The 25,186-nt window shown below is 36.4% G+C and overlaps 1 protein-coding gene across 1 annotated transcript; it reads right to left on the bottom strand.

Moving 5' to 3' along the window:
* Positions 1–1,173: 1,173 nt before the first annotated feature.
* Positions 1,174–25,142, bottom strand: LOC123554758 (protein Mo25-like). The gene is given in 10 exon segments (XM_053547779.1): positions 1,174–1,436; positions 2,479–2,481; positions 2,779–2,842; positions 2,844–2,917; positions 8,755–8,880; positions 12,940–13,108; positions 15,646–15,764; positions 16,140–16,304; positions 18,784–18,933; positions 25,004–25,142. Coding segments are annotated over 9 exon segments (1,011 nt in total). The 5' UTR covers positions 18,892–18,933; positions 25,004–25,142; the 3' UTR covers positions 1,174–1,253.
* Between the last annotated feature and the right edge of the window lie 44 nt (positions 25,143–25,186).

The raw sequence follows: 25,186 nt of genomic DNA, 5'->3' as shown, positions 1-25,186 counted from the left end.
TTGAAAAGTGCACAATTTTAAACCAAAAACACTAACTATATAACAGCATAAATCTGGCATTTCATTTACAATGTGCCTTTGTTCTGATTATGAAAAATCATACTTTATTTCTTTATACTTCTTATATGAATATGAAACTGTATTACCGTATATGTATGTGTGAAACACATACTAATATTATGATCATTTACAACATCATTACATATAGCACATTAAACACAGTTGTCTATCCTTGTCTGCATTTTGGATAATAATATTCTAAATGAGGGACATTAAAACATATTCAATAATTACACTGTACATTTCTTTCTTCTTTAAATAAAATGAGTTATCACATTTTTTTTGTTCAGTACTGTTTTTCTCCCAAGAAGCGGACTTATGAATGCTTAACATAAGCTTAAAGCTTTCCTCATAATTGAGCGACTTATAAACTAAAGCCTCAAATGACTGTAAACAGTGGTGTTCTTGCTATAACTTTCAGTAATTTACTTGTAAAATGGTAAAGCTCTAACTGAAATCAAGGGCTTTTTATATCAAAGGAGGTGCATATAATCAAATGACTTGTACAAATACAGTGCAGGATTTCAGAAATAAAAGGGCATAAAAATCATAGTTTTCAACCTTAACTTGGTATCTGCTCATTTAAGAAGTAACAACTTTAACAAAATGGAACATTAAACACTCTCAGCCCCAATATAATATTTCTAACCTAAATTCCACTGAAAATAGGACTTAAATTTCCTCTAATACTAATGATTTAGCTGTTCAGCTTGTCAACACACAAACGTCAAATTGTACTATGAAAAATGTTTTCCCACTGCTTAATTTGACCTAGACAGACAAATTATCTCCTCTTTTATTCCCCACAAACATTTACTGATTTGCAGTATAATGAATAATTATCGCTACAAAAATTGTTATGTTTCAATTAATGTTGAAAACTTTCTAATTTTAAGTTCTATTAATCAATACAAAAAGAGGATATTTTGTCTACACTGAAGAAATTTCACAATGGGGATTCTGTCCTACATTCATCAAATCGGTTATATCTCTTAAACAAAATTCAACATGGCAGCTATATAATATGACAACTGATAGTGCAAACAAGCACAGACAACTCTGCAAAAGACAGTTCCCTTGCATCCATGTTTCTATTCCTATTACACACTAGTGTTTTGCAACTGAATAATAAAAATGCATATCACATCAATTTTAGTCGACAAAGAAAAAATCTCCTAGGCGTAGTCGTGCTGTTACGTTTCATCTGTCGGTTTTAATTCTTTTATTTGCTTAATTAAGTAGGCTTTTTCATCATTAAATTGTTCATCGTCAGAGCGATCTGTGTGAAACTTGGTGAGAAAGTCAACCAGTTTGTCTTTGTTCCGTAGTAAAATGTCGAGGATGGGCTTCGGTTTGTTGGGGTTGGCAACGAATACCTACAAGAAAAGGAAAATATAACTAATACCACATGATGAAATCATAACCTAGCTAAAGAGTAGTTCCTTACTTTTATAAAATACAATTCAATCATGATTGTGTGTGTGTGTGTTTGGGTTTAACGTCTTTTTCAACAACTTTTTCAGTCATATAAACGACGGTGTCTACTTGTAGCAGTGAGCACAATGCCCAACTTTATAGTGCTGCCTCACTGGAATATCACGTCGTAGACACGTGGCATAATATCCCACCCAGTCACATTATACTGACACTGGGCTGACCAGTCCTAGCACTATCCCCTTAATGCTGAGCGCCAAGCGAGGAAGCTGCTAGTACCATTTTTTTTGCGTCTTTGGTATGACTCGGCCGGGGATCGAACCCGCGACCTCCCGCACTCGAAGTGGACGCTCTACCACTAGGCTACCGAGGCGGTGACAATTCAATCATAAACTTCTTCCTGCACTTTTAAAAGTCATATAAGATTAAAGCGCAAACCTTTTATTGTTTTGAATATGGCTAAGGCTTACATAAATCAGAATTAACTTATTCCCGTAGTCACTTTAGTACACTTTTAAACTAATTAATTTCCAAACAATGACACCAACATACACAAATATGGTATAATTCTTGCCCAAATCATCTGGTACCTTTATAAAACAAGACTGCCTCTTAAGATCATTTCGCTTTTTATAGAGTTTTAATGATAGGTCAAATCTTCAATACCAATGAAATATTTGATTACAATATACAGCAGACTTCTTCCCCCTTGACAAAAGACTCCAGCTAACTTTCCCAGCCTTTTTTTTTCAAAAGGGAAAGGAGGGCTTTGTGTAAAATATAGTAATTAAAACGCAGAGAAAAGCCAGTTTTCTTAGTCAAAGGTAAAATAGTAATTTCACAGAAGAAAAAGGCCAATTTTCTAATTCAAGAATAAATGTTTGTCTTTTAAGATCACATTTTATGCCACTTTCAAATCAATAGACAAAAGGAGACACATTAACGTATCTTTCATATAAACAGTTGAAACACAATATCTCGAACTTTCTTATCTCAAAACTCCAGCTATCTTGAAGACTTCTTAAAGTCTCATCCCAAAAACACATGCACAAAATATCATTTTAAGTTAGATTTCTGTTGTCTCAAAATAAAACCTTCGATCCCTTGGAATTCGAGATACCAAGTGTCAACTGTATATTAATATCTTTATGACCTCTTCAACGGGTTAAGAAAATTGAAAAGATCTGAGTTTTGTTAGGACTTAGGAAATCCAGGCTAAAAGCTTAAATAACTCGGTACATATAGGATATCTATTAGGTTTTGACAGCTGACTGTTTATCTTACTTAGACATGGAAGGCTTCAAACTGTATATTCCGGCTCTTTTCTCTCAGCATGTTCATCATATCATAGGAGATGAGTGTTACTGATGTACCGTGTCATTATGGTAAAGTTGTGCTGATCTAACAGTAACTATCAAAGCAACTGAAATACAATCAACTAACAGTATGTATCATAGGAGATGAGTGTTACTGATGTACTGTGTCATTATGGTAAAGTTGTGCTGATCTAACAGTAACTATCAAAGCAACTGAAATACAATCAACTAACAGTATGTATCATAGGAGATGAGTGTTACTGATGTACCGTGTCATTATGGTAAAGTTGTGCTGATCTAACAGTAACTATCAAAGCAACTGAAATACAATCAACTAACAGTATGTATCATAGGAGATGAGTGTTACTGATGTACCATGTCATTATGGTAAAGTTGTGCCGATCTAACAGTAACTATCAAAGCAACTGAAATAAAATCAACTAACAGTATGTATCATAGGAGATGAGTGTTACTGATGTACCGTGTCATTATGGTAAAGTTATGCCGATCTAACAGCAACTCTCCAATAAGATCAACTAATAGTATAAATGATTAGAGATAATGGTTGAAAAAGGGCATAATTTTGCCTACATGTAAGGCAGAGTTATGACCTTGCCTAGTTTTGCCTAAATGTTAGTCACACTCATGAACTTGCCGAGTGAGGTCATCCAATGATGCTAAATATGAGTCCAGAATCAAAAAATATTTGGTCAAGTAATTCATGAGAAAATGCTAATATACAAAACTGTCAAAAAATTTCTACGCTAAAACAGGGGCATACTTTTAACAAAATAAAAGCTTACTAGGTTCTGTCATCATTTTATGATGCCGAAGTTATGTGTGAAGTTTGAAAACATTTAGCAAACTGATTTTTGAGAAAACTGCTTACATATTACATACAAATTAAAAAGGGACATAATTTTGGCAAAACAAAAGCTACAGTTACTCTAGCTTGTCCCGTAAGGTCAACTCCGGTGCCGGAGACATATAAAGTTAGAAAGCTTTAGGCCTATTAGTTTTAGAGAAACCTGCCCACATGCAAAACTCTTGTACAGTAGATGCAGATGGCAATGAAAAGGTGACAACAAAAGCCCTACTGTAAATAGTAAAGCTGAAAATACTATCATGTTAATGCTCAACCTTTGTTTTTTGGCATTCAATTTAGTACAGTTATTCTTCAAAAATCAGGTTAAAGCAAGACACCTGCCACTACTTAGTGTCTCCAGAAAATTTGCAAAGTAAATCCAGTGAACTAAGCAACACAAAAAAACCTCTGATAAATTTTCTTTACAAGATCAGGGTTTTACATCACCTCAATTTTAGGCGTCCGGTGGATGCAATGTGTCTATCTTTCTTGTTAATTTTTCAACCATATACGAGGGATGATCAATATATAACGGGAAAATGCTCATAACTTTTTTATAATCATATCGATCTTTCTCACACTTAAGCCAGAAGTAGGTACATATATAAGCAATGTATTGCTAAATTTTCAAGTTTATACTAATATAATGCTAAAATCTACAGTTGCTAAGGTAACGCTCAATATGCATAGGCGGGGCATTTTGAATACTTTTCACCATTTTCACGTAAGTTCAAACCGTAACAGTTTTAATTCTAGCAATGGTACATTGGTGAAAATTAACAATTATGGTCACTTAAGACTAAATAGTCGGACGATGACGTCATACAGGAGTTGTGACGTCATATGTTACGTCCTGCACGTGTTACTGTTCCGTGGTAGTAAAATGGCGGAAGATCAAAGGTTTGCTCTATTTTTTTTTAGTTTTAAAGAGAAAAAGTAAAAATGAAGTTGTGCAAGAAGTACAGGGTACCTTTAGTGATCGTTCAATGTCGAAAACAAGAATTTATATATGGTATGACTGATTTAACAACGGTTGGCAAAATGCGTATGATTTACCACGGAGTGGCCGGAAAGTGACGTCAACGCACGGTAAGAACGTTACAAGGGTACAAGATCTCATAAACAGTGATAGGAGGTTAACTGTCAGAGAACTTTGTAATAAAATGAACTTGTCATATGAAATTGTCCATACAATCTTGAAGAAAAAGTTAAATATGAGAAAATTGCAACACGCTGGATTTGGAAACACCCGGAAAAGTTGGACCATTTCATCCTGCATACTGACAATGCGCCACCCCACACATCGAAAGCGACCACAAGTCACATAGAATATCTAGTAATTAATTTGCAAGATTATCCCCCTTATTCACCGAATTTGTCGCCTAATGACTTTTACCTGTTTCCAACACTGAAACGTGAATTGCGGGGTGTAAAGATGAATTAGTCATTTTCAGAACTTCGTAAGAAAGTGTTGAATGTGCTGAACGCAATTCCCAAAGATGATTATCGTAATTCACTTCTACCCTGGGTAATTAACCCGTTGGCAAAATGTATTAAGGTAAAAGGAGAGTATTTCCAGAAGTTTTTAAAAATGTGTGACATTTACTACAGTAAAGTTAAGTTAAATCCTTCAATTTCTGTCAATAAACTAAACTGAGTAAACATACAGTGTGAACTTGTAGTTGTATACCTTGACAAGTGCACTGTGAACAAACATAGAGCATAGCAGAAAATATTCGCAACTAAATTATATAATGTTTGCTTGACCTTGTGTCACAGTGATAGTCAAACAATTCTGACAGGTTGTAATTGTCGCAGTATTGGACTTGAATAGTAAAACAGGGAGAAATTAGAAAATGCTTTTGTAAAAAAGCGCATGTCTCCCCAAATGCAAAGTCCTATAGGCAAGAAGTCAATAGGGGTCAGGAGCGAAAGTCAAAGAGACACTGATGGTTGGCTGCAATAGGGATCATCTACTTGGCATGTCCAGTCATCCCGCTAAATTTCAACATTCTTGGCCTAGTGGTTCTCAAGTCACTGTTCAGGCTCCTGTGACCTTGACCTTTGATCAAGTGACCTCAAAATAAATAGGGGTCATCTACTCTGCATGTCCAATCATCCTATTAAGTTTCAACATTGTAGGTCAAGTGGTTCTCAAGTTATTTCCAAAAAATGATTTACATGAACGCCATGTGACTCTGACTTGACTCCAAAATCAATAAGGGTTGCTCTACTCTGCTTTAGTTTCAAAAATCCTATGAAGTTTCAAATATCTTGGTCAATGGTTCTCAAGATTTATTATGGATACTGATTATGGCAATGTTGATCAGGAGCCCGGGTGACGTCAACCCTTAACGACGTTAAGGACAATCTCAAAAACAATAGGGGTCAACTTAACTCTGTAATAACGAACTTCATTATGAAATTTCATACAATCTGGGTATGAGAAATTCTAAAACGTGATTGGATTCGGAAATTGGTTTCACTGTTCAAGGCCACCCCTGGGCGACCACAAGTGCCCAAAATATCGTTATGGCAGTATCTACCTTGTCAGAATTGTCGCTAATGACTTAGTTTCAATCAATTGCGGGGTAAAGTGGTTCGATCAAGTTTACTGACGCACAAATGTGTTTCATTTCACGGTATCCCGTTGGCAATGACTATTACAAGGGGGTATCCCAAAATTTAAAAGGTCATTTACTCTCAGAAATCATCCTACTTAAGTTTTCAACATCGGGTAATGCGTTCCCCAGGTTACTAGGTTCGGAAATGTTTTCATTGTTATTAATTATTACCCGTGTGACTTTTCTAATATGATGTATTTACCCCAATAAAATAGGGTGATAATCACTTTGCATTTGTATAATCATCCTCGTATATAGTTTATCACAACACTGTTCAACTGTTCTCTTTATGGCGAGTAATGCGTTTTGAATGTTCAGGCCCAGTGACTTGAGACCTTTGACGAAATGTAATTCCCCAGAAACATACAATCTTTTACTCTTCACAGACCAACTTCCTATGGTTCAACATTTGGTCATGCGTTTTTCCTAGATTAATTAGAATCGATCATGTTCTTTCCCAATGTTCAAGTCCTTACCTTTGACTTTGAAAAGAGTTGACCAAAAATTCAGATGGTTCAAACTACAGTTTCATGACAATCACTCTATGAAGTTTCACATTTGGGTCAAGTGGAGCTCTTATTATTGAGGCGAAAATGTTTTGCAATGATCAGAAGCCCCTGTGAACTCAGTGACCATTGGAAAGAGTGTACCAAAATGAAATTAGATGGCGCGAACTCCAGCAGTTGTACAACCCTATAAATTTAATTTCTGGTCACAATGGTACTCCAGTTATTGCTCGGAAATGAAAGTGACGTGAACAAACAGGACAAGGACGCACTAAATAATAAGGACGGTCATAGATAGTCAAAAACACATATGTCGCGTATCTTGGGGGAGACAAATATGTAGGTGCCGACCAGGTAGCTCTGTTGGTAGAGCATCTGAACCGTATTCTGAGGACCTGGGTTCGAGTCCCGGTCGGGCAGCACATTTTTTTTCACCCTATGACATAATCATAGCATCTTTCCAGCTTTAATGGTTGAGAAAGACCCTGTGGGCCCTTCCAGGCCTCGTTTCAGCCACAGGTGTGCACCTGAATACAACATTTAACCTTGCATAAGCAAGCTTGATGACTTCTTTACATGAAAACCAAAGCAGAGCTCAAACCTGAGAGGTTAGGGGCAAGCAATTAAGATTCAGCACACATAACATTTCAGCCATAAAGGCCCCTAACATTTATGTCAAATGATGCAGATTACATCTATGGTAAAAGCTTTTTTATAAGGGCCACCACCCTATACTACCCTTTTGGAACATGCACACTACGTACATGCCTTTATGCTTAGTAATCAAAAGACAAGAACAAGAGGGCCATGAAGGCCCTGTATCGCTCACCTGACCTATTGACCTAAAGATCATCAAGATTAACATTCTGACCAAGTTTCATTAAGATATGGTCATAAATGTGGCCTCTTAAGTGTTAACTAGCTTTTCCTTTGATTTGACCCCGTGACCTAGTTTTTGACCGAACACGACCCAGATTCAAACTAGACCTAAAGATCATCAAGTTTAACATTCTGACTAAGTTTCATGAAGTCATAAATGTGGCCTCTAGAGTGTTAACAGGCTTTTCCTTTGATTTGACCTAGTGACCTAGTTTTTGACCCCACCTGACCCAGATTTAAACTTGACCTAAAGATCATCAAGATTAACATCATGACCAAGTTTCATTAAGATATGGTCATAAATGTGGCCTCTACAGTGTTAACTAGCTTTTCTTTTGATTTGACCGGGTGACCTAGTTTTTGATCCTACATTACCCAGATTCAAACTGGACCTTAAGATCATCAATATTAACATTCTGACCAAGTATCATGAAGATATAGTCATAAATGCGGCCTCTCTACAGTGTTAACAAGCTATTCCTTTGATTTGACCTGGTGACCTAGTTTTTGGCCCCAGATGACCCAATATCAAACTCGTCCAAGACTTATTGACGATAACATCTGACCAAGTTTCATTAAGATTGGGCCAAATTGTGACCTCTAGGTGTTACTAGCTTTTCCTTTGATTTGACCTTTGGGTGACCTAGTTTTTGACCCAGGTGACCCAATATCGAACCCAGTTCCAAGATTATTATTAAAGGTGTTAACATTCTGATTCCATGTTGTCAATTAAGATTGCCAAAATTGAGGAAACTCTCCAGTTCATAGTGGGCTGACTAACAAGCTTTTCCTTTGATTTGACCTGGTGACCTAGTTTTTGACCCCAGATGACCCAATATCGAAATCAATCAAGATTTTATCGAGGGTAACATTCTGACCAAGTTTCATTAAGATTGGGCCAAAAATGTGACCTCTAGAGTGTTAACAGACAAATTGTTGACGCCGGACGGACGACTAACGCCGGACACAGGGTGATCACAAAAGCTCACCTTAGTGCCCAGGTGAGCTAAAAATATATGGTAAATTTTAGGAATAAGAAGGTAAGTTAACAGTACATATATGAATACTACCTTCAGTGCCTGTCTTCTAGTCACATAATTCTCAGAGTTCAGTAACCTCTGATAGGGTTCGAACACTTTCTCATAATTAGCTTCCAGAAAATTAGCCGCAAGCATCTTATGTTTGGTTAACAACTCCTGAAAGTATAAGTGTTAAAATTCATATATACTTCATTCATTCAGAGGCTCACAGAGTGATGGTGTATTTGATACAAGAGGGTCACTGGCCCTAAAGCGCTCACCTGTGTACAAGGCTTCAAGTGTGTTTGTATATGTACAGAGTTTGGTTTCTTCTAGGTAAGCCTATATTATACACATGTTGTCACACACATTTTTGAACCTAGGGCAATAATCTGAACAATTACGGTAGACATTACAAATCTGATATCAGACGCCAAATAATCAAGGCTCTAGCTATTATTGATTTAGAGAAGATTTTCAAAGTTTCTTCTATAAAAGCCTATAGTAAGTACATGTCAGACACAGGGGCATGGCCATTTTTTTTACCTTAGGGCAATAATTTGGACAAGTATGGTAGAGAGCTAAACCCTAATATCACATGCCAAATATCAAAGCTCTAGAGAAAAGGATTTTTGAAGTCTGATAGCTGAAAGCTATTTTTAACCAAAAAGACCCATATGTTCAAAGAACCGGAACCATTTGAACAACTTTGAAAGAGGGCTACCCAGAGATCATCTGTGTTAAGTTTCATCGAAATCCATTCAGTGGAGGAAATGTTGTTTAAAGAAATTGTTGATGAAGATTGACCAAGCCTTCTGGCGGCCATGTTTTTTGATGAATCAGAAAAATTTGAACACTATTTGTAGTTGGTGACACAAAGACCATTTGTGTAATATTATTTTACAATTGGGCCAGCAGTTTCACACAAGAAGATTTTTTAAATTTCCACTATGTAAATATAGGGAAAAGTGACCACGCTCCCTGGCGGCCATATTTTTGATGAATCAGTATTATCTGAACAATCTTGGTAGAGCATAACATAAGGACCATTTGTGTGAAGTTATTTCAAAGTCAGACCATCGGTTTAGGCGGAGATGTTGTTTGAAGATTTTTCTATTTTTAGCTCTATGTGCAATCAAGTGGAACCATTTTGAACAACTTTGGTAGAGAACTATCCAAGGGACATCCATGCCAAGTTTCAGCAAAATCCATTCAGTTGTTTCGGATAAGATGTCTTTTAAACAAAATTGTTGATGGCGGACGGACGGACGGACACACACACGACAGACACAGCGTGATCACAATAGCTCCCACTAGCATGGTGATTTTAGGTGTGGATTATTATTAGCCAAATAGGCCTAATCTGCAATGAATATTAAAATATGGTCTCTAGAGAGGTCACAAGGTTTTTCTATTATTTGACCTATTGACCTAGCTTTTTTAGGCACGTGACCCAGTTTCAAACTTGACCTAGATATTATCAAGGTGAACATTCTGACCAATTTTCATTAAGATCCATTCAAGGGTAAGGCCTCTGGAAAGGTCACAAGGTTTTTCTATTTCAAGACCTACTGACCTAGTTTTTGATCGCAGTTGACCCAGTTTCAAACCTGACCTAGATATCATCAAGATAAACATTCAGACCAACTTTCATACAGATCCCATGAAAAGTATGGCCTCTAGAGAGGTCACAACGTTTTTTCATTATTTGACCTACTGACCTTCTTTTTGAGGCACGTGACCCACTTTCGAACTTGACCTAGATATCATCAAGATAAACATTCAGACCAACTTTCATACAGATCCCATGAAAAATATGGCCTCTAGAGAGGTCACAACGTTTTTTCATTATTTGACCTACTGACCTTCTTTTTGATGGCACGTGACCCACTTTCGAACTTGACCTAGATATCATCAAGATGAACATTCTGACCAATTTTTATGGAGATCCATTCACAAGTATGGCCTCTAGAGAGGTCACAAGGTTTTTCTATATTTAGACCTACTGACTTAGTTTTTGACCGCACATGACCCAGTTTCGAACTTGACCTAGATATCAGCAAGATGAACATTCAGACCAATTTTCATACAGATCCCATGAAAAATATGGCCTTTAGAGAGGTCACAAGGTTTTTCTATTATTTGACCTACTGACCTAGTTTTTGATGGCACGTGACCCACTTTCGAACTTGACCTAGATAACATCAAGGTGAACGTTCTGACTAACTTTCATGAAGATCTTGTGAAATATATGGCCTCTAGAGAGGTCACAAGGTTTTTCTATTTTTAGACCTACTGACTTAGTTTTTGAAGGCACGTGACCCAGTTTCGAACTTGACCTAGATATCATCAAGGTGAACATTCTGACCAATTTTCATGAAGATCCATTGAAAATTATGGCCTCTAGAGAGGTCACAAGGTTTTTCTATTTTTAGACCTACTGACCTAGTTTTCGACAGCACGTGACCCAGTTTCGAATTTGACCTAGAATTTACCAAGATGAACATTCTGACCCATTTTCATAAAGATCCCATGAAAACTGTGACCTCTAGAGATGTCACAAGGAAAAGTTGACGGATGGACGACAGACACCGCGCAATCACAAAAGCTCACCTTGTCACTTTGTGACAGGTGAGCTAATAAAAACAAGAGCTGTCTCCATAAGATGACACATGCCCCTGACGGCACTTTGAATGAATAGTTATGGCCGATGTTAGAGTTTAGGACCTTTGACCTACGAACCTGGGTCTTGCGCGCGACACGTCGTCTTACTGTGGTACACATTCATGCCCAATAATTTTAAAATCCATGCATGAATGACAAAGATATGGACCGGACACGCCCATCAATGCACTATCATGAAATATGACCTTTAACGTCTAAGTGTGACCTTGACCTTTGAGCTACGGACCTGGGTCTTGTGCGCGACACGTCGTCTTACTGTGGTACACATTCATGCCAAGTTATTTGAAAATCCATCCATGGATGACAAAGATATGGACCGGACATGAAAATTGCGGACAGACCTACAGACTGACAGACCGACAGAAGGTTCAAAAACTATTTGCCTCCCTTCGGGGGCATAAAAAAATCCAGGTCAAATTAGTGTTATGTAGATAATGTCTGTTCAGAACATTCCATTTTGATTGAATAAAGCTTTTTGTTTACTTTTTACCGTCTTACCAAAGTTAACAAGAGCACCGCCTTGCTGGTGCTGACGCTCATCTGATTTTTTTTCTGTAATAGAAATATTGTCCTACCCATGATTTTCTAAGTCTAAAAAGGGCCATCATTCTTGCAAAAAGCAGGATAGAGTTATGTTTCCTGATGTACAGTGTCCACTTATGATGGTGAAAAACTGTTGCAAGTTTTAAAGCAATAGCTTTGATAGTTTATGAGAAAAGTTGACTTAAACATAATACTCAACCAAGAAAATGATTTTCTAAGTCCAAAAGGGGCAATAATAATTGCAAAAAGCAGGATGGAGTTATGTTGCTTGCTGTACAGGGTCAGCTTATGATGGTGAACAAGTGTTGCAAGTTTCAAAGCATAGCTTTGATAGTTTAAGAGAAAAAGTTTACCTAAACATAAAACTTAACCAAGAAATCTGATATTTTCTAAGTCCAAAAGGGGCCATAAATCTTGCAAAAAGCAGGATGGAGTTATGTTTCTTGCTATACAGGGTCAACTTATGATGGTGAACAAGTGTTGCAAGTTTTAAAGCAATAGCTTTGATAGTTTAGGATAAAAGCTGACCTAAACATAAAACTTAACCAAGAAAACTGATTTTCTAAGTCCAAAAGGGGCAATAAATCTTGCAAAAAGCAAGATGGAGTTATGTTTCTTGATGTACAGGGTCTGCTTATGATGGTGAACAAGTATTCCAAGTTTCAAAGCAATAGCTTTGATAGTTTAGGAGAAAAGTTGACCTAAACATAAAACTTAACCAAGAAATCTGATATTTTCTAAGTACAAAAGGGGCCATAAATCTTGCAAAAAGCAAGATGGAGTTATGTTTCTTGCTATACAGTGTCAGCTTATGATGGTGAACAAGTATTCCAAGTTTCAAAGCAATAGCTTTGATAGTTTAGGAGAAAAGCTGACCTAAACATAAAACTTAGCCAGGCAACGCCGACGCCGACGCCGACAACCGCTCAAGTGATGACAATAACTCATTTTTTTTTCAAAAAATCAGATGAGCTAAAAACTGGTGTTTGCAATCACAAATTAACAAACCTTGAATGTAGAGAAAGCATCTGAGGCAACGTCAAACGTCGACACCTCAACATATGTGAAGAAATTGAAGAACTGATCACTATACAACATTGTCTTCGCCAGCTGCTCATACCTGCAGCACTCTCGTAACATCATTCCACATGTCAAAGCTATTTCTTGGCTCTCGTATCTGTACAAATTCAAAAGCACTTTAGAATCATACATTTGAAATTAGAAATGGTTCACAAGATAGAATATTTGTCACTTCTTTTGAAACATATTTCATAGGACTATTTATGTGAAACAGTCGTTTGCTGATGTTGATATAACTTGTGGCCCAATCCATTTGTATATGTTATTTTTGTGTTCATATTTTTGTTTATATGTCTTAGTAACAAATACAATTAAATATTATTTAACTAACAAGAGCTGTCCGTAAGACAGCCAATGCTCGACTATTCGAAATATTGTCCCAGAAGCAGAAAAGTATTACCCAAAATGTTAAAATATCAAAAGAGTTTTAAGTTCAAAAGGGGACATAATTTGACCAAAATGCATGTCAGAGTTATGGGACTTGATGCTATAAACTAGTTTTATAACCCCGAAGGCACATGTGAAGTTTCAAATTAATATCTGCATTTGTTCTGCAGATAGTAAGTTAAGTAACTTGCACGCAAAACTTTAACCAGAATTTTCTAAGTCCAAAAGGGGGCATAATTTGCTCAAAATAGAGTTATGGGACTTGATCCAGTGAGGTTGGTAATTGATCTAGAAAAAGAAAAAATAAGTTTCAAATCTAAATGCCTTTAAGTAATAGCTGTATGTACTTGCACGCAAAACTTTAACCAGGACTTTTCTAAGTCCAAAGGGGGCATAATTTGGCCAAAATGCAGGTCAGAGTTATGGGACTTGATGCTATCAACTAGTCTTATAACCCCAAAGACACATGTGAAGTTTCAATTCAATAACTGCATTAGTTTTGGAGATAGTAACTTGCCTGTAAAACTTTAACCAGAATTTTCTAAGTCCAAAAGGGGGCATAATTTGCCCAAAATACACGTCAGAGCTATGGGACTTGACCCAGTGAGGTTGGTAATTGATCTAGAAAAAAAAAAGTTTCAAAACTATATGCCTTTAAATGATAGCTGTATGTACTTGCATGCAAAACTTTAACCAAGGTGTGAAATGCCGACTCCAGGGTGGGTAGAATAGCTAGGCTTTTCTGCGAATAGTCGAGCTAATAATATTCAAAGAAATTGTAGCACTTTCAAAAACACTGTAAAATCAATAATTTTCTTGGAAGACTAATTTTTCATGGTAATTTCAACTGTTTGCTTTGTTTTGTTGGGTGTAACATTGCACAAACACAACTATAGGTCATAATATTATGTAGACTTTCCAGCTTTGATGGTGGAGAAAGACCCCAGGTGCCCCTCTGTGGATTATTTCATCACAAGCAGGCACCTGGGTAGAACCACTGACCTTCCATAAGCCAGCAGGATGGCTTCCTCATATGATGTAATTCAATGCCATGAGTGAGGCTTAAACCTACCTCGGTCAGGGGCAAGTGATTTGAAGTCAGTGACCTTAACTACTCGGCCTGGGAGGAGTAACTTCTGTTTTAACAGTAAATCTGCGTTTTCATTAAGACATAAAATCGAATAATTTGACCCACAAAGAGACTAATTCAAGGTCGGTCTATATAGAAATATTTTCCCTAATGATCCATCATCTAAGAAAAGGCAGTGCTGTTCATTAATAACTTTTGTATCCAAATAATACACTACATGTATAACAAACAAGAGCTGTCACAGGAGACAGCGCGCTAGACTATTTATCATTATTACTTTTATTATTACTATCAAGTTTTTCTTGACAGTTTGATAAAAGCCACTGTGTTTGAAAGCATTTCATCTTCCACCAGTGACTTTCTTATGTAAAGGACGTGGAGAACAGGTAAGTAATGGTACAGAATCAAAAAAAACAAGTTAGGTTAACTGCCTGCCATTACACATATATACTGACATACTGTTGAACAAGAGCACCGCCTTGCGGGTGCAGACACTCATCTGATTTTTTTGTCTCTGTGTAATAAAAATATTGTACTATCCATGATTTTCTAAGTCCAATAAGGGCCATAATTTTTGCAAAAAGCAATGCAGAGTTACGGTACTTGTTGTGCAGAGTCAGCTTTTAATGGCGAATTATCAATAACCGCTCTGAGTTTTAAAACAATAGCTTTGGCTGTTAAGGAGAAAAGTTGACCTAAACGCAAAACTAAACCAAGAAATCTGATTTTCTAAGTCCAGATTTTCTGTACAGAGTCAGCTTATGATGGTGAACAAGTGTTGCAAGTTTCAAAGCAATACCTTCGATAGTTTAGGAGAAAAGTTTACCTAAACATAAAACTTAACCATGAAATTTGATATTTTCTAGGTCCAAAAGGGGCTATAATTCTTGAAAAAAAGCAGGATGCAGTTATGTTTCTTGCTGTACAGGGTCAACTATTGATGGTGAACAAGTGGTGCAAGTTTCAAAGCAATAGCTTTGATAGTTTAGGAGGAAAGCTGACCTAAACATAAACTTAACCAGGCAACACCAATGCCGATCAAGTGATGACAATAACTCATTTTTTTCTTCAAAAAATCAGATAAGCTAAAAATTACTGCTAAACCTGAACAGTCACCCTTACCGTACAAAGGGACTAGGTAATGGAATATGTTTTACCCTTTCATTAGTTCTAACAGTATTTCCTTTCTGGGACCAAGATGGTCAACTGTCGGGGTTCTTGTGCCGATCTGACGCCTCAACATGTTGTTGAAAATCTGGGCAACATCTTTTTTCCCCTGAAACATTTTACTAATTCATGTAAATTCTGAGAACTGTTATACCCTGTCAAGCTGGTTAAGGCCGGCACTTAAAAGAAATTCTCAACCTACAACCTGCAGAATGATTTTTTTTCAAAATGGGTGTTAGTTTTGTCAAAATGTCTCATTTCTAACAGAAATAAATGAGTAAAATGCATTTTTCTATTTTTAATAGCAATGGCCTTGACAAAAACTGTGATCTCTACAGTGTTAACATTAAGATTGTTGATGACCAGTCACCACACAAGACTGACATGGTGCAATCGAAATAGATGACGTTGAACAGCTTGTGCTCAAGCAAGATAAAAGATAATCTTAGAATCTTTTTATACAGAAGTACAATTGAATGCTTACCTCAAAATCTATTTTGCCCAGGTTCTGTACAAGTAGGTACAACATGTTACAGTCGTACATTTCCTGTGCCAGCTGTGCCACCTGGTCTGTTTGTGGCTCCTGGTTCTCAGTACCATAAAGAACTGTCTTAATTGCTGCAAGATTCTTGGATACATCTTCACTGGCCTAAAGCAAAAATAAACAGGAAATAAGATACTAAATAAACAAGTGACTGACTATTGCAGCACTTGGCAATACAGAAGTCCTCTACTGGCAGAAAACGTTGTGTTTGTCCCTTGTGGTTGCTGCTAACAGATATTGTTTGAGTACTTGCAGCCTAGTTCAGATTTGCATACACACAGGCAGATTAATGAAACGACAGACAGAAGGAGGGCATTCCTATAGTCCCCTCCAGTGTTCTATTGGTAGGTGATTAACAAGAGCACCGCCTTGCTGACGCTCAACTGATTTTTTTGTATAATAGAAAAATTGTCCTACCCATGATTTTCTAAGTCCTAATATGGCCATAATTCCTGCAAAAAGCAGAATGGAGTTATGTTTTTTGATGTACAGAGTCAGCTTATGATGGTGAACAACAGTTGCAAGTTTCAAAGCAATAGCTTTGATAGTGTAGGCGAGAAGTTTACCTAAACATAAAACTTAACCAAGAAATTTGATATTTTCTAAGTCCAAAAGGGGCCATAATTCTTGCAAAAAAGCATATGAGAAAGTTTATGAGAAAAGCTGACCTAAACATAAAACTTAACCAAGAAATCTGGTTTTCTAAGTCCAAAAGGGGCAATAATTCTTGCAAAAAGCAGGACAAAGTTATGTTTCTTAATGTACAGGGTCAGCTTATGATGGTGAACAAGTGTTGCAAGTTTCAAAGCAATACCTTTGATAGTTTAGGAGAAAAGTTTACCTAAACATAAAACTTAACCAAGAAATTTGATATTTTCTTAGTCCAAAAGGGGCCATAATTCTTGCAAAAACGCATGATGCAGTTATGTTTCTTGCTGTACAGGGTCAGCTATTGATGGTGAACAAGTATTGCATGTTTCAAAGCAATACCTTTGATAGTTTAGGAGAAAAGCTGACCTAAACATAAAACTTAACCAGGCAAAGTCGACGCCGATCAAGTGATGACAATAACTCATTTTTTTTCAAAAAATCGGATGAGCTAAAAATGCTTCAAGATATTTGGGAGCTAAGAAACATTTACACTATTTTACTTAAATTTAAATAGTGCCTTGACTTACAATGTACAAGCATAGAAACATCTGTTTAACCAACAAGCATAGATCATGTGCTGACACACAGTCTCATCATTGGGAATGTTTGTGTGCAGCACTAAGATAATCCATCAATACATATAAAAGTTATGAAGCAGAAAATTTTTACTTGACCTTCAATAGTGACCTTGACCTATGACCTACAAGCATAACTCATGTATGTGCATCTACATATTGCCCTCTATTTACATAAAAAGTTTAATGAACCTAGCTTGAATACTTTTTGAGAAATTGCAGAATGCAGATGGACAGGCAGACAGACGTATGGACGGCATTCCTTTAGCCAAATTAGCCCTTTCTGGTGTTCCACTGGTAGGGGACTAACACAGACAGACACATATTTAATGTACAATGTACAACAAGAAATTGTAACAGATTTACATCCACCAACTAGGCACTTTGCCAGTCAATACAATGTTCTGTACAAGGTACAACATATCAAAAATGTGTCAAACATGAATCATAAATGATGAAGAGATTGTTAGAAAATGTCTAGAAATCTAAGACTGATAATTCTGGCTAAACAGAAATAGCTGTTTTTAAAATTAAATGCGAACATAATTTTATGATTTTATCATGTTATAGGGCAGTTAACCCTTAGCATGCTAGATAAATAATTATTGTCGTCTGCTGGAAATGTCGTCTGCTAAAATTGTAAAGTTCATTCAATTTGCTCCAAAATTGGAAGAAATATTGTCAGAGTAGCAAACAGCTTGGAACCTGATCAGACGCCGATTTAATCGGCGTCTGATCTGGTTCCAAGCTGTTTGCAAAGGCTGTTAAATTCGCCTGCAGCAGGCTAAGGGTTAAAAACAAAAACAAACTAAAGGTACTTTTTCTCATCTTCGTTGGGATTAACGTCACACTGACACACCTATGGTACATTTGTGCCAAGTAATGCTGAAATCCCTTGAAGAAAAACAGTTATAATGAACTAAGCATGAAATGGAACCTGTAAGCTGTTGACCTCCCAAAATTTAATGTGTCTTTGACTCAAGGTCTGGTTCATATGCAGGACACATCATCTCATAAAAGGGGAACATATGTGCCAAGTCATTTGAACTTGAATATATGATACTGTTAGACATATCATGAAAGGCAACAATTTCTGAAAGAAATTCTGTGAAAGATTTACATTTCATAAATTTATTATAATTATATGATACTGCAGATGACCAAGTATTAAACATGTTAAACGTGTCTGAATTTGTACTGTGGCAAACACCACAACAAAGTTTCATAAAGACTAGGCTTAAATGAACATCTCGACAGTATTTAAACATTAAAATCTAAACGTACATAATGGAAGACACACAGATAGAATCACAATAGTTCATTTTCAGCTTAAAATGTATATAAAACAACTACCATACCTTTTCCAGTTTAGTCTTTCCTGTCTCACGAGTCAGAGCAGCTAGACTTTCTTTCAGTGACTTCACCAACTCCTGTGGACTTTTCTGTGACTTTCCAAACAAAGGCATTTTCACAGATGTAAAGTCACCAACTTCAAAAGTGTTTTCTATCTGAAAGCATATGTATATCAACATTTCATAATACTGGGAAACACGTAAACAAATCAAACCTAAACACCAGATGAAACTGGCTAACAATGTCCATATCTCGTCTCAACAACCACATTCTATCTTATCGCACCATATGTACATACTTTGTTTAATAGAATTATGGAAACAGGTAGCTTCCCAGATTACAGATTCTTGGGGTACAAGTATAATTTGTCCTGTACACAAGTCTGGATCAACTGGTAATCCAGGAAATTATTGGGGTATTTCTATAACGAACATTATGTATAAGATATTTTGACACCTAGCCTATCCGCTTGAGTTTTTCTAGTCCTCTGGTAATCAATTTATTTAAATGAATTAAGTATTTTTTGGTTAAAATATTGTACAATAATTAAATATTTATATATTCATATTTACATGTAGTTATAAACGCTGCTTATGAAATTATGGTCTTTGCTTAGGAGCGTTTCAACTGTGTTGTTGTTGTTGTTATCCTGAGAAATATTTGACAAACAGAAGTTTCAAAGATAATGGAAAGATAAAGTGTTGCGTCAGAATATTTGGTACAGAAAAGGTAAAGAGAAATTATAAAACTCCCTTTTTAGCATGCCCTGAACATGATCACAAAAATAAGAATGTTTTTTTTTTAAATGATTAAAATGTCATCAAATATTTCTATGCCATTATTATTTTTTGTCACACCTCCGCTAGGAAGAGAAATTAAAAACATAATTATATCAAACTTTCAGTCTTAATTAAGCCTGGTATTTGTGTACAGGCAAATACTGCTTTTGTTTGGCAAACAAAATTTATTAAATTAATTTATTACACAGAACACTATTCTAAATCAATTGATTACCGGACGGCTAGAAAAACCTTAACCTTGGCTAGACGTACGGTTGGGACACCTGCACTTTACTGGTACGCACATTCAATAAATACTCCCCATTTATTCTTATGGGGGCTACTGCCCCCACACCCACCTTTTTTCTTTAATGAACAGATTATTAATTGTTACATTTTTTTTTAATGATTATAACAAGCACACCCTGCCTTTTAAAATCCTAGCAGGAAGTGCGTACCAGTAAAGTGCATTCTTGCCGTTCGGTTACCAGATGGCTAGAACGCAGATTTCTGTTAGGAAATCCCCAATTAAAATCCCAATTGGGAACATGTACAAAGTATTTGTAATGATTACATCTCTGATAATGAATTTTCCCTGACATTTTATGAATGTATATTTTGCGTTTTGTTTCTGTAATTTAGTGTCATATCGAAAGTCGGCCTTTCCTGAAACTGTGTCAGGGAAGATATCTCCTCGCACCTGTCACATCATATTTTCGAAGTCTCTTATTTAAAATTCTGGAATAAATTCAACCCATATTAAGTTTCTACATATTAATGTTTAATTTATTAAAGCAAGTAAGTCTGACCAGTATATTACGCCTTTTTGGAATTTTTAAGTCTTTGTTTTCCTAACAGTAAAATGCAAATACAGGTGGCTTAGAGGGATGACAACTAAAAAATATCAGATCATAAAATAAGACATCCCAAAGCCAAACGAGGTCTAGAGGTTTGGTTACCAGAGCCCCTAGCCACCTCCAGATACAAGTCCAATCAAATTTATCAAGTCATCTAGAGGAGGTGCAGTAAAATGCATTAAAATCAAACAAACATTTTAGGGACCTTTTGCTCTGTTCGTTGTTTAATTCAAAGTGACATTCTGAAAATAACAAGAATGTCAGATAAATATTTAAGGTAGTTCTGCACGTCTGATAAACCGGAAGTGATGGCGTAACATCATATATCCGCAAAACACGGAATAAAGCCTGGATTCGGCGAACGGAAATGAAAATCATTTTATAAATTAATAGAAACTTATGAGTAAATTTATTACAATGGCACTGTTACTGTCTAAAACTTAAGTTTAAATATGATATTAAAACATCTGACACGTTAAAAATTCAAAATAATGTCTCAAAATTAGCGTGAAAAGTGCGGTTCACTTTAATCATGGTCAAATATCTCAAAATTAAGCACATAGACTTTATTTCACCACATTATAGGCCATATCATTATTTACAACTGTGGGAAGTTTCATTAAATTCTACATAGTAGAAAAATTTCTATTCGCGAAAATGTTATGAAAGTTATGATTTTCCCATAGACTTCCATTATGAAAAATTGCATGTCTATTTTTTTTTAAATCAGTCTAGCAAACAAGAGCTGTCAGTGGACAGTGCGCTTGACTATTCTCAGTGCTTGATAGTATAATATAAGCTGTAAGTAAAACTATAATATTACATTAAGCATATTCTAAGTCGAAAAGGGGCCATAATTCATTCAAAATGCTTGACAGAGTTGCCTCCTCCTTTATACAGACTGGGGTCATGATGGTAAACATGTATGCAAAATATCAAAGCAATATCTCAATATTTGGGGTGGTAAGCAAACTTTAAAATTTATTCTAAGTCGAAAAGGGGCCATAATTCAGTCAAAATGCTTGATAGAGTTGCCTCCTCCTTTTTATAGACTGGGGTCATGATGCCATTGATGGTAAACAAGTATGCAAATGTCACGGTATGGACTTGGTCACGTTAAGGGAGAAGATGTGTCAGGCAGCCGGTTAGCTCAAGTCCACAGTGTATAGACTCTCTGTACGCCCAACCGGAAATTGCCAAAAACTAGGCGTTCAGAAATCAAAACACAATTTTTTGCTGTCGCGGATGGCTTGGATTTTCATTGTTTATTTCGTTAATATAGCATGAAGTAAGTGTATTTTTTATTTTACATATCGATATGGAATTACTGTTTACGTCGTGGATACCAAACACGCCCGTTAAAACTCTTAATATACTTAATTTCAAGTCAAATCACGCGTGAGTATTTGTTCGATATTGTAATGAAACTGTCAATTCTTTGAAATACATGTATCTCAAGCTTTTGCAAAGAATTGAAACCTTTGCTAATTCATAGATAAATATCTTACGCGTCGATAAATACCAGCATGACCCTATAGTAACGAATACGCTTTTAGGAAAATGTGTTTTTCAGAGACATATGTGCCGATTACACTGTCCCACTATTCGATATATTACTGGTCCACTAATCGCAATTTTTAAAATCCGGACTGAACGCTTAGTCGAAAAACTGTATGCCTATTCAAAGAGCTATAAAAATAATTTTATACTTCTTTGGCCTATTCAAAACTTCTTTTCATTCTTATATTTCAATGTTTTGACTTTGTTTTATAATAACCAAAAGTTAAAATGTAATAGTCATAACTTCTTTCGTTTTCGTAACAGTCATGGACCAGTTTAAATGCTATTACTGCAGTTTCGATTCCACTTTTCGTTAGTGTTTATTAGTAAGCATTTATCAAAATAAATTGGTCTAGCACGGCGCAGCTGTGCGCCTAACTCAATTTGGTAAGTGCGTATTAATAAACTCTAACCTGCATAGTGTTTGAAATTGATTTTTGCAATAATGACTAGATTCGTTACACATAAATCACTAGCGCATAATTCATTTAATCGTTACGTGGCACAACTCAGTGTTTGATCAATTTTCGGCATCACAGAGACTTGTTCGGACTTTACGACGGGAACTTTATCATCTCTCACAGAAAAAAAAACAGTTGCCGTCGGCGCGGTAACTGGTAATTTCTGTTTATTTTAATATCCGGCTCTAAAGCATCGCTGATATCATTCAAAATCAAGCAGATCGAAGCTAACACCTGGTTCTTTTTCGTTTTCATTCAACTAAAATGACCTGGCTCCTAGTGATTACTTCAGTTGATCTACATGTATAAATAATATGAATAAAGCTACCACCGTCTTGAAAGATAGATGAGCGGGACTCATTTTCATTGCACACTTTGACTGTACAAAGCAACCAGGCAGACAGTGCGTGTGTCTGTAGGCGGAGCTTAAATTCAAAAAGTAATTTCAAACACTCAGTACAATACCTTGAGTGACATTGACCTTGGGTATAATGGACACAGGGACCCAGCAGAAAAAGGCTTTGTTTCTATGCTGCACAATGTTTACGCGAAGTTACAGTAAGGAATAAGCAAAAGTAAAAAAGATGTGACGAAAAAAAGGTTGCCTTAAGACTTTTAACCAAGAAAGCCAACGCCGAAGCCGGGGCGATTAGAATTGCACCCCTATTCCCGAATAGTCTAGCTGAAAATACAAAGAAACAAATAAAGTGTCCTGTCACACTGAGTGAATAAATATATATTTTTTCTCGTATGTGAGCGGAAACACGTATAAACATTCATAGCGCGTGTGTCTGTAGGCGTAGCTTAAATTAAAAAAAAATAATGTCAAACACTATGTGCAATACCTTGAGTGACATTGACCTTGGGTATAATGGACACAGGGACCCTGTATAAAAAGGCTTCGTTTGTATGCTGCACAATGTTTATGCGAAGATACAGTAAGGTTTAAGCAAAAGTAAAAAAGATGTGACAAAAAAGGTTGCCGAAAAAATTTAACCAAGAAAGCCAGCGCGGAAGCCGAGGCGAGTAGAATAGCACCCCTATTCCCGAACAGTCGAGCTAAAAAAAACAAAGAAAACAAACAAAGTGTCCGTCAAACTGAGCGAAATAAATATATATTTTTCTTGAATGTTAGCGGAAACATGTATAAAGATTTTATTTCTTGTCCAAGACAAGGACATCGTTGGTGAAACAGACTAATAAATACTGTTTCACAGTCGCAAGTAAAATACAATACAAAATTTATATTTCTAAATTCAAGGAGTACAGTGTATAGAGCCTGCAAGTCCAAACACTTCCGTCATTTCTTTATTGAATAGGCGTACAGTGTTTTGGCGAAAAGTGGAACAGTTTTTATATAAAGTTTTGCGACTAGGCGGCCAGTGCATAATTCAGATGTATGTTGAATTAAACAATATTTCAACTATTTAGGATTGTAAATTCATATTTGTAGGTATAAACTCATGTGCATGGATTGATAATGTAACATTCAGAAGCGGTTCTGACACGTATTTCCTTCGCACTTCCTAAATAACGGGCATTTTAGCCTGAATGCATCGTCTTTTGCTATGACCAGTTGTGTTTTTGGTGAAAATACTTTTTATTTTCATGTGTTAGTGTCTATTTAACGACAGTTTGTTGCAGAGACATTTATCATACATTGAAAAATATATACAAGAAGAATATTTATTTCAAATAGCCACAGAAAAACATAAAAATAATTACTACCGACAGCTTCCAACAATTTGAAAAACGAAAGTGAACGCCTAGTTATTGGCGACTTCCGTTTAGGCGTACAGAGAGTCTATACACTGTGAAGTCGGTAGAGCACTCGCCCTGTAAGCGAGGGATCCCGGGTTCGAGCCCTGGACTGACTGCACATTTTCCTCACCCTGTGACATTTGGCGCCCAACGTGGGACCGTGGCATCCTTGCTTGGTCAGTCTTACGACGCTTGCAATATTATGTACCTCCGGAATTCGAGGTCGAATTTCCAATTTGTGGGGGTGTATGTCATGGTACGGACTTGGTCACATTAGGGGAGAAGATGTGTCAGGCAGCCGGTTAGCTCAGTCGGTAGAGCACTCCCCTGTAAGCGAGGGATCCCGGGTTCGAGCCCCGGACTGACTGCACATTTTTCTCACCCTGTGACACAAAATATCAAAGCAAAGCTCAATGGACTTTGAAAATATTTGGGGTGGTACACAAAATTTAACATTTGTGTGACGCTCACGCTAACGCCAATGCCGGGGAGAGTAGAAATAATTATAGCTCCCCTTTTCTTCAAATAGTCGAGCTAAAAATCAAGCACAGGAGTCACGACCCTATCTTTTTTATTGCTGAATTTTCTTGGTATATAATAAACAGAATTTCTGAAGTTTTGAAATTTCAGAGTTTAATCAAATTCTACATTGTAGAAAAAATATCGAACCAAACGTGCAGAACTACCTTAAACAGGTTTTAAAAAGTGGGCTGGGTCGCACTTTCGGACTTGGAATGACCAGGGCAGTGGCAAAAAAAAGTTCAATACAAAAAACAATTTTAACAAGAACACATTGCAATCACGTACAGATAAAAGGACAAGACACTTAGGTCTTAAAAACGTGTCCTATACAACCAGTCTTCCCATGAATCGTGAATAACAGAGCAAAAAAATGCAGCTTAACAGTTGACCGATTTTCCTTTTCTTCACCGGAAGTGACGACTGGTAGAGGTTAAACTATTACTAATATTGTTATCGTCTCGAAGCATC

This window comes from Mercenaria mercenaria, chromosome 7 (assembly GCF_021730395.1).
Source record: "Mercenaria mercenaria strain notata chromosome 7, MADL_Memer_1, whole genome shotgun sequence".
In the NCBI taxonomy this organism is placed as follows: Eukaryota; Metazoa; Mollusca; class Bivalvia; order Venerida; family Veneridae; genus Mercenaria; species Mercenaria mercenaria.
The sequence above is the reverse complement of the archived record's forward strand: the minus strand, read 5'-3'. Positions and strand labels throughout refer to the sequence as shown.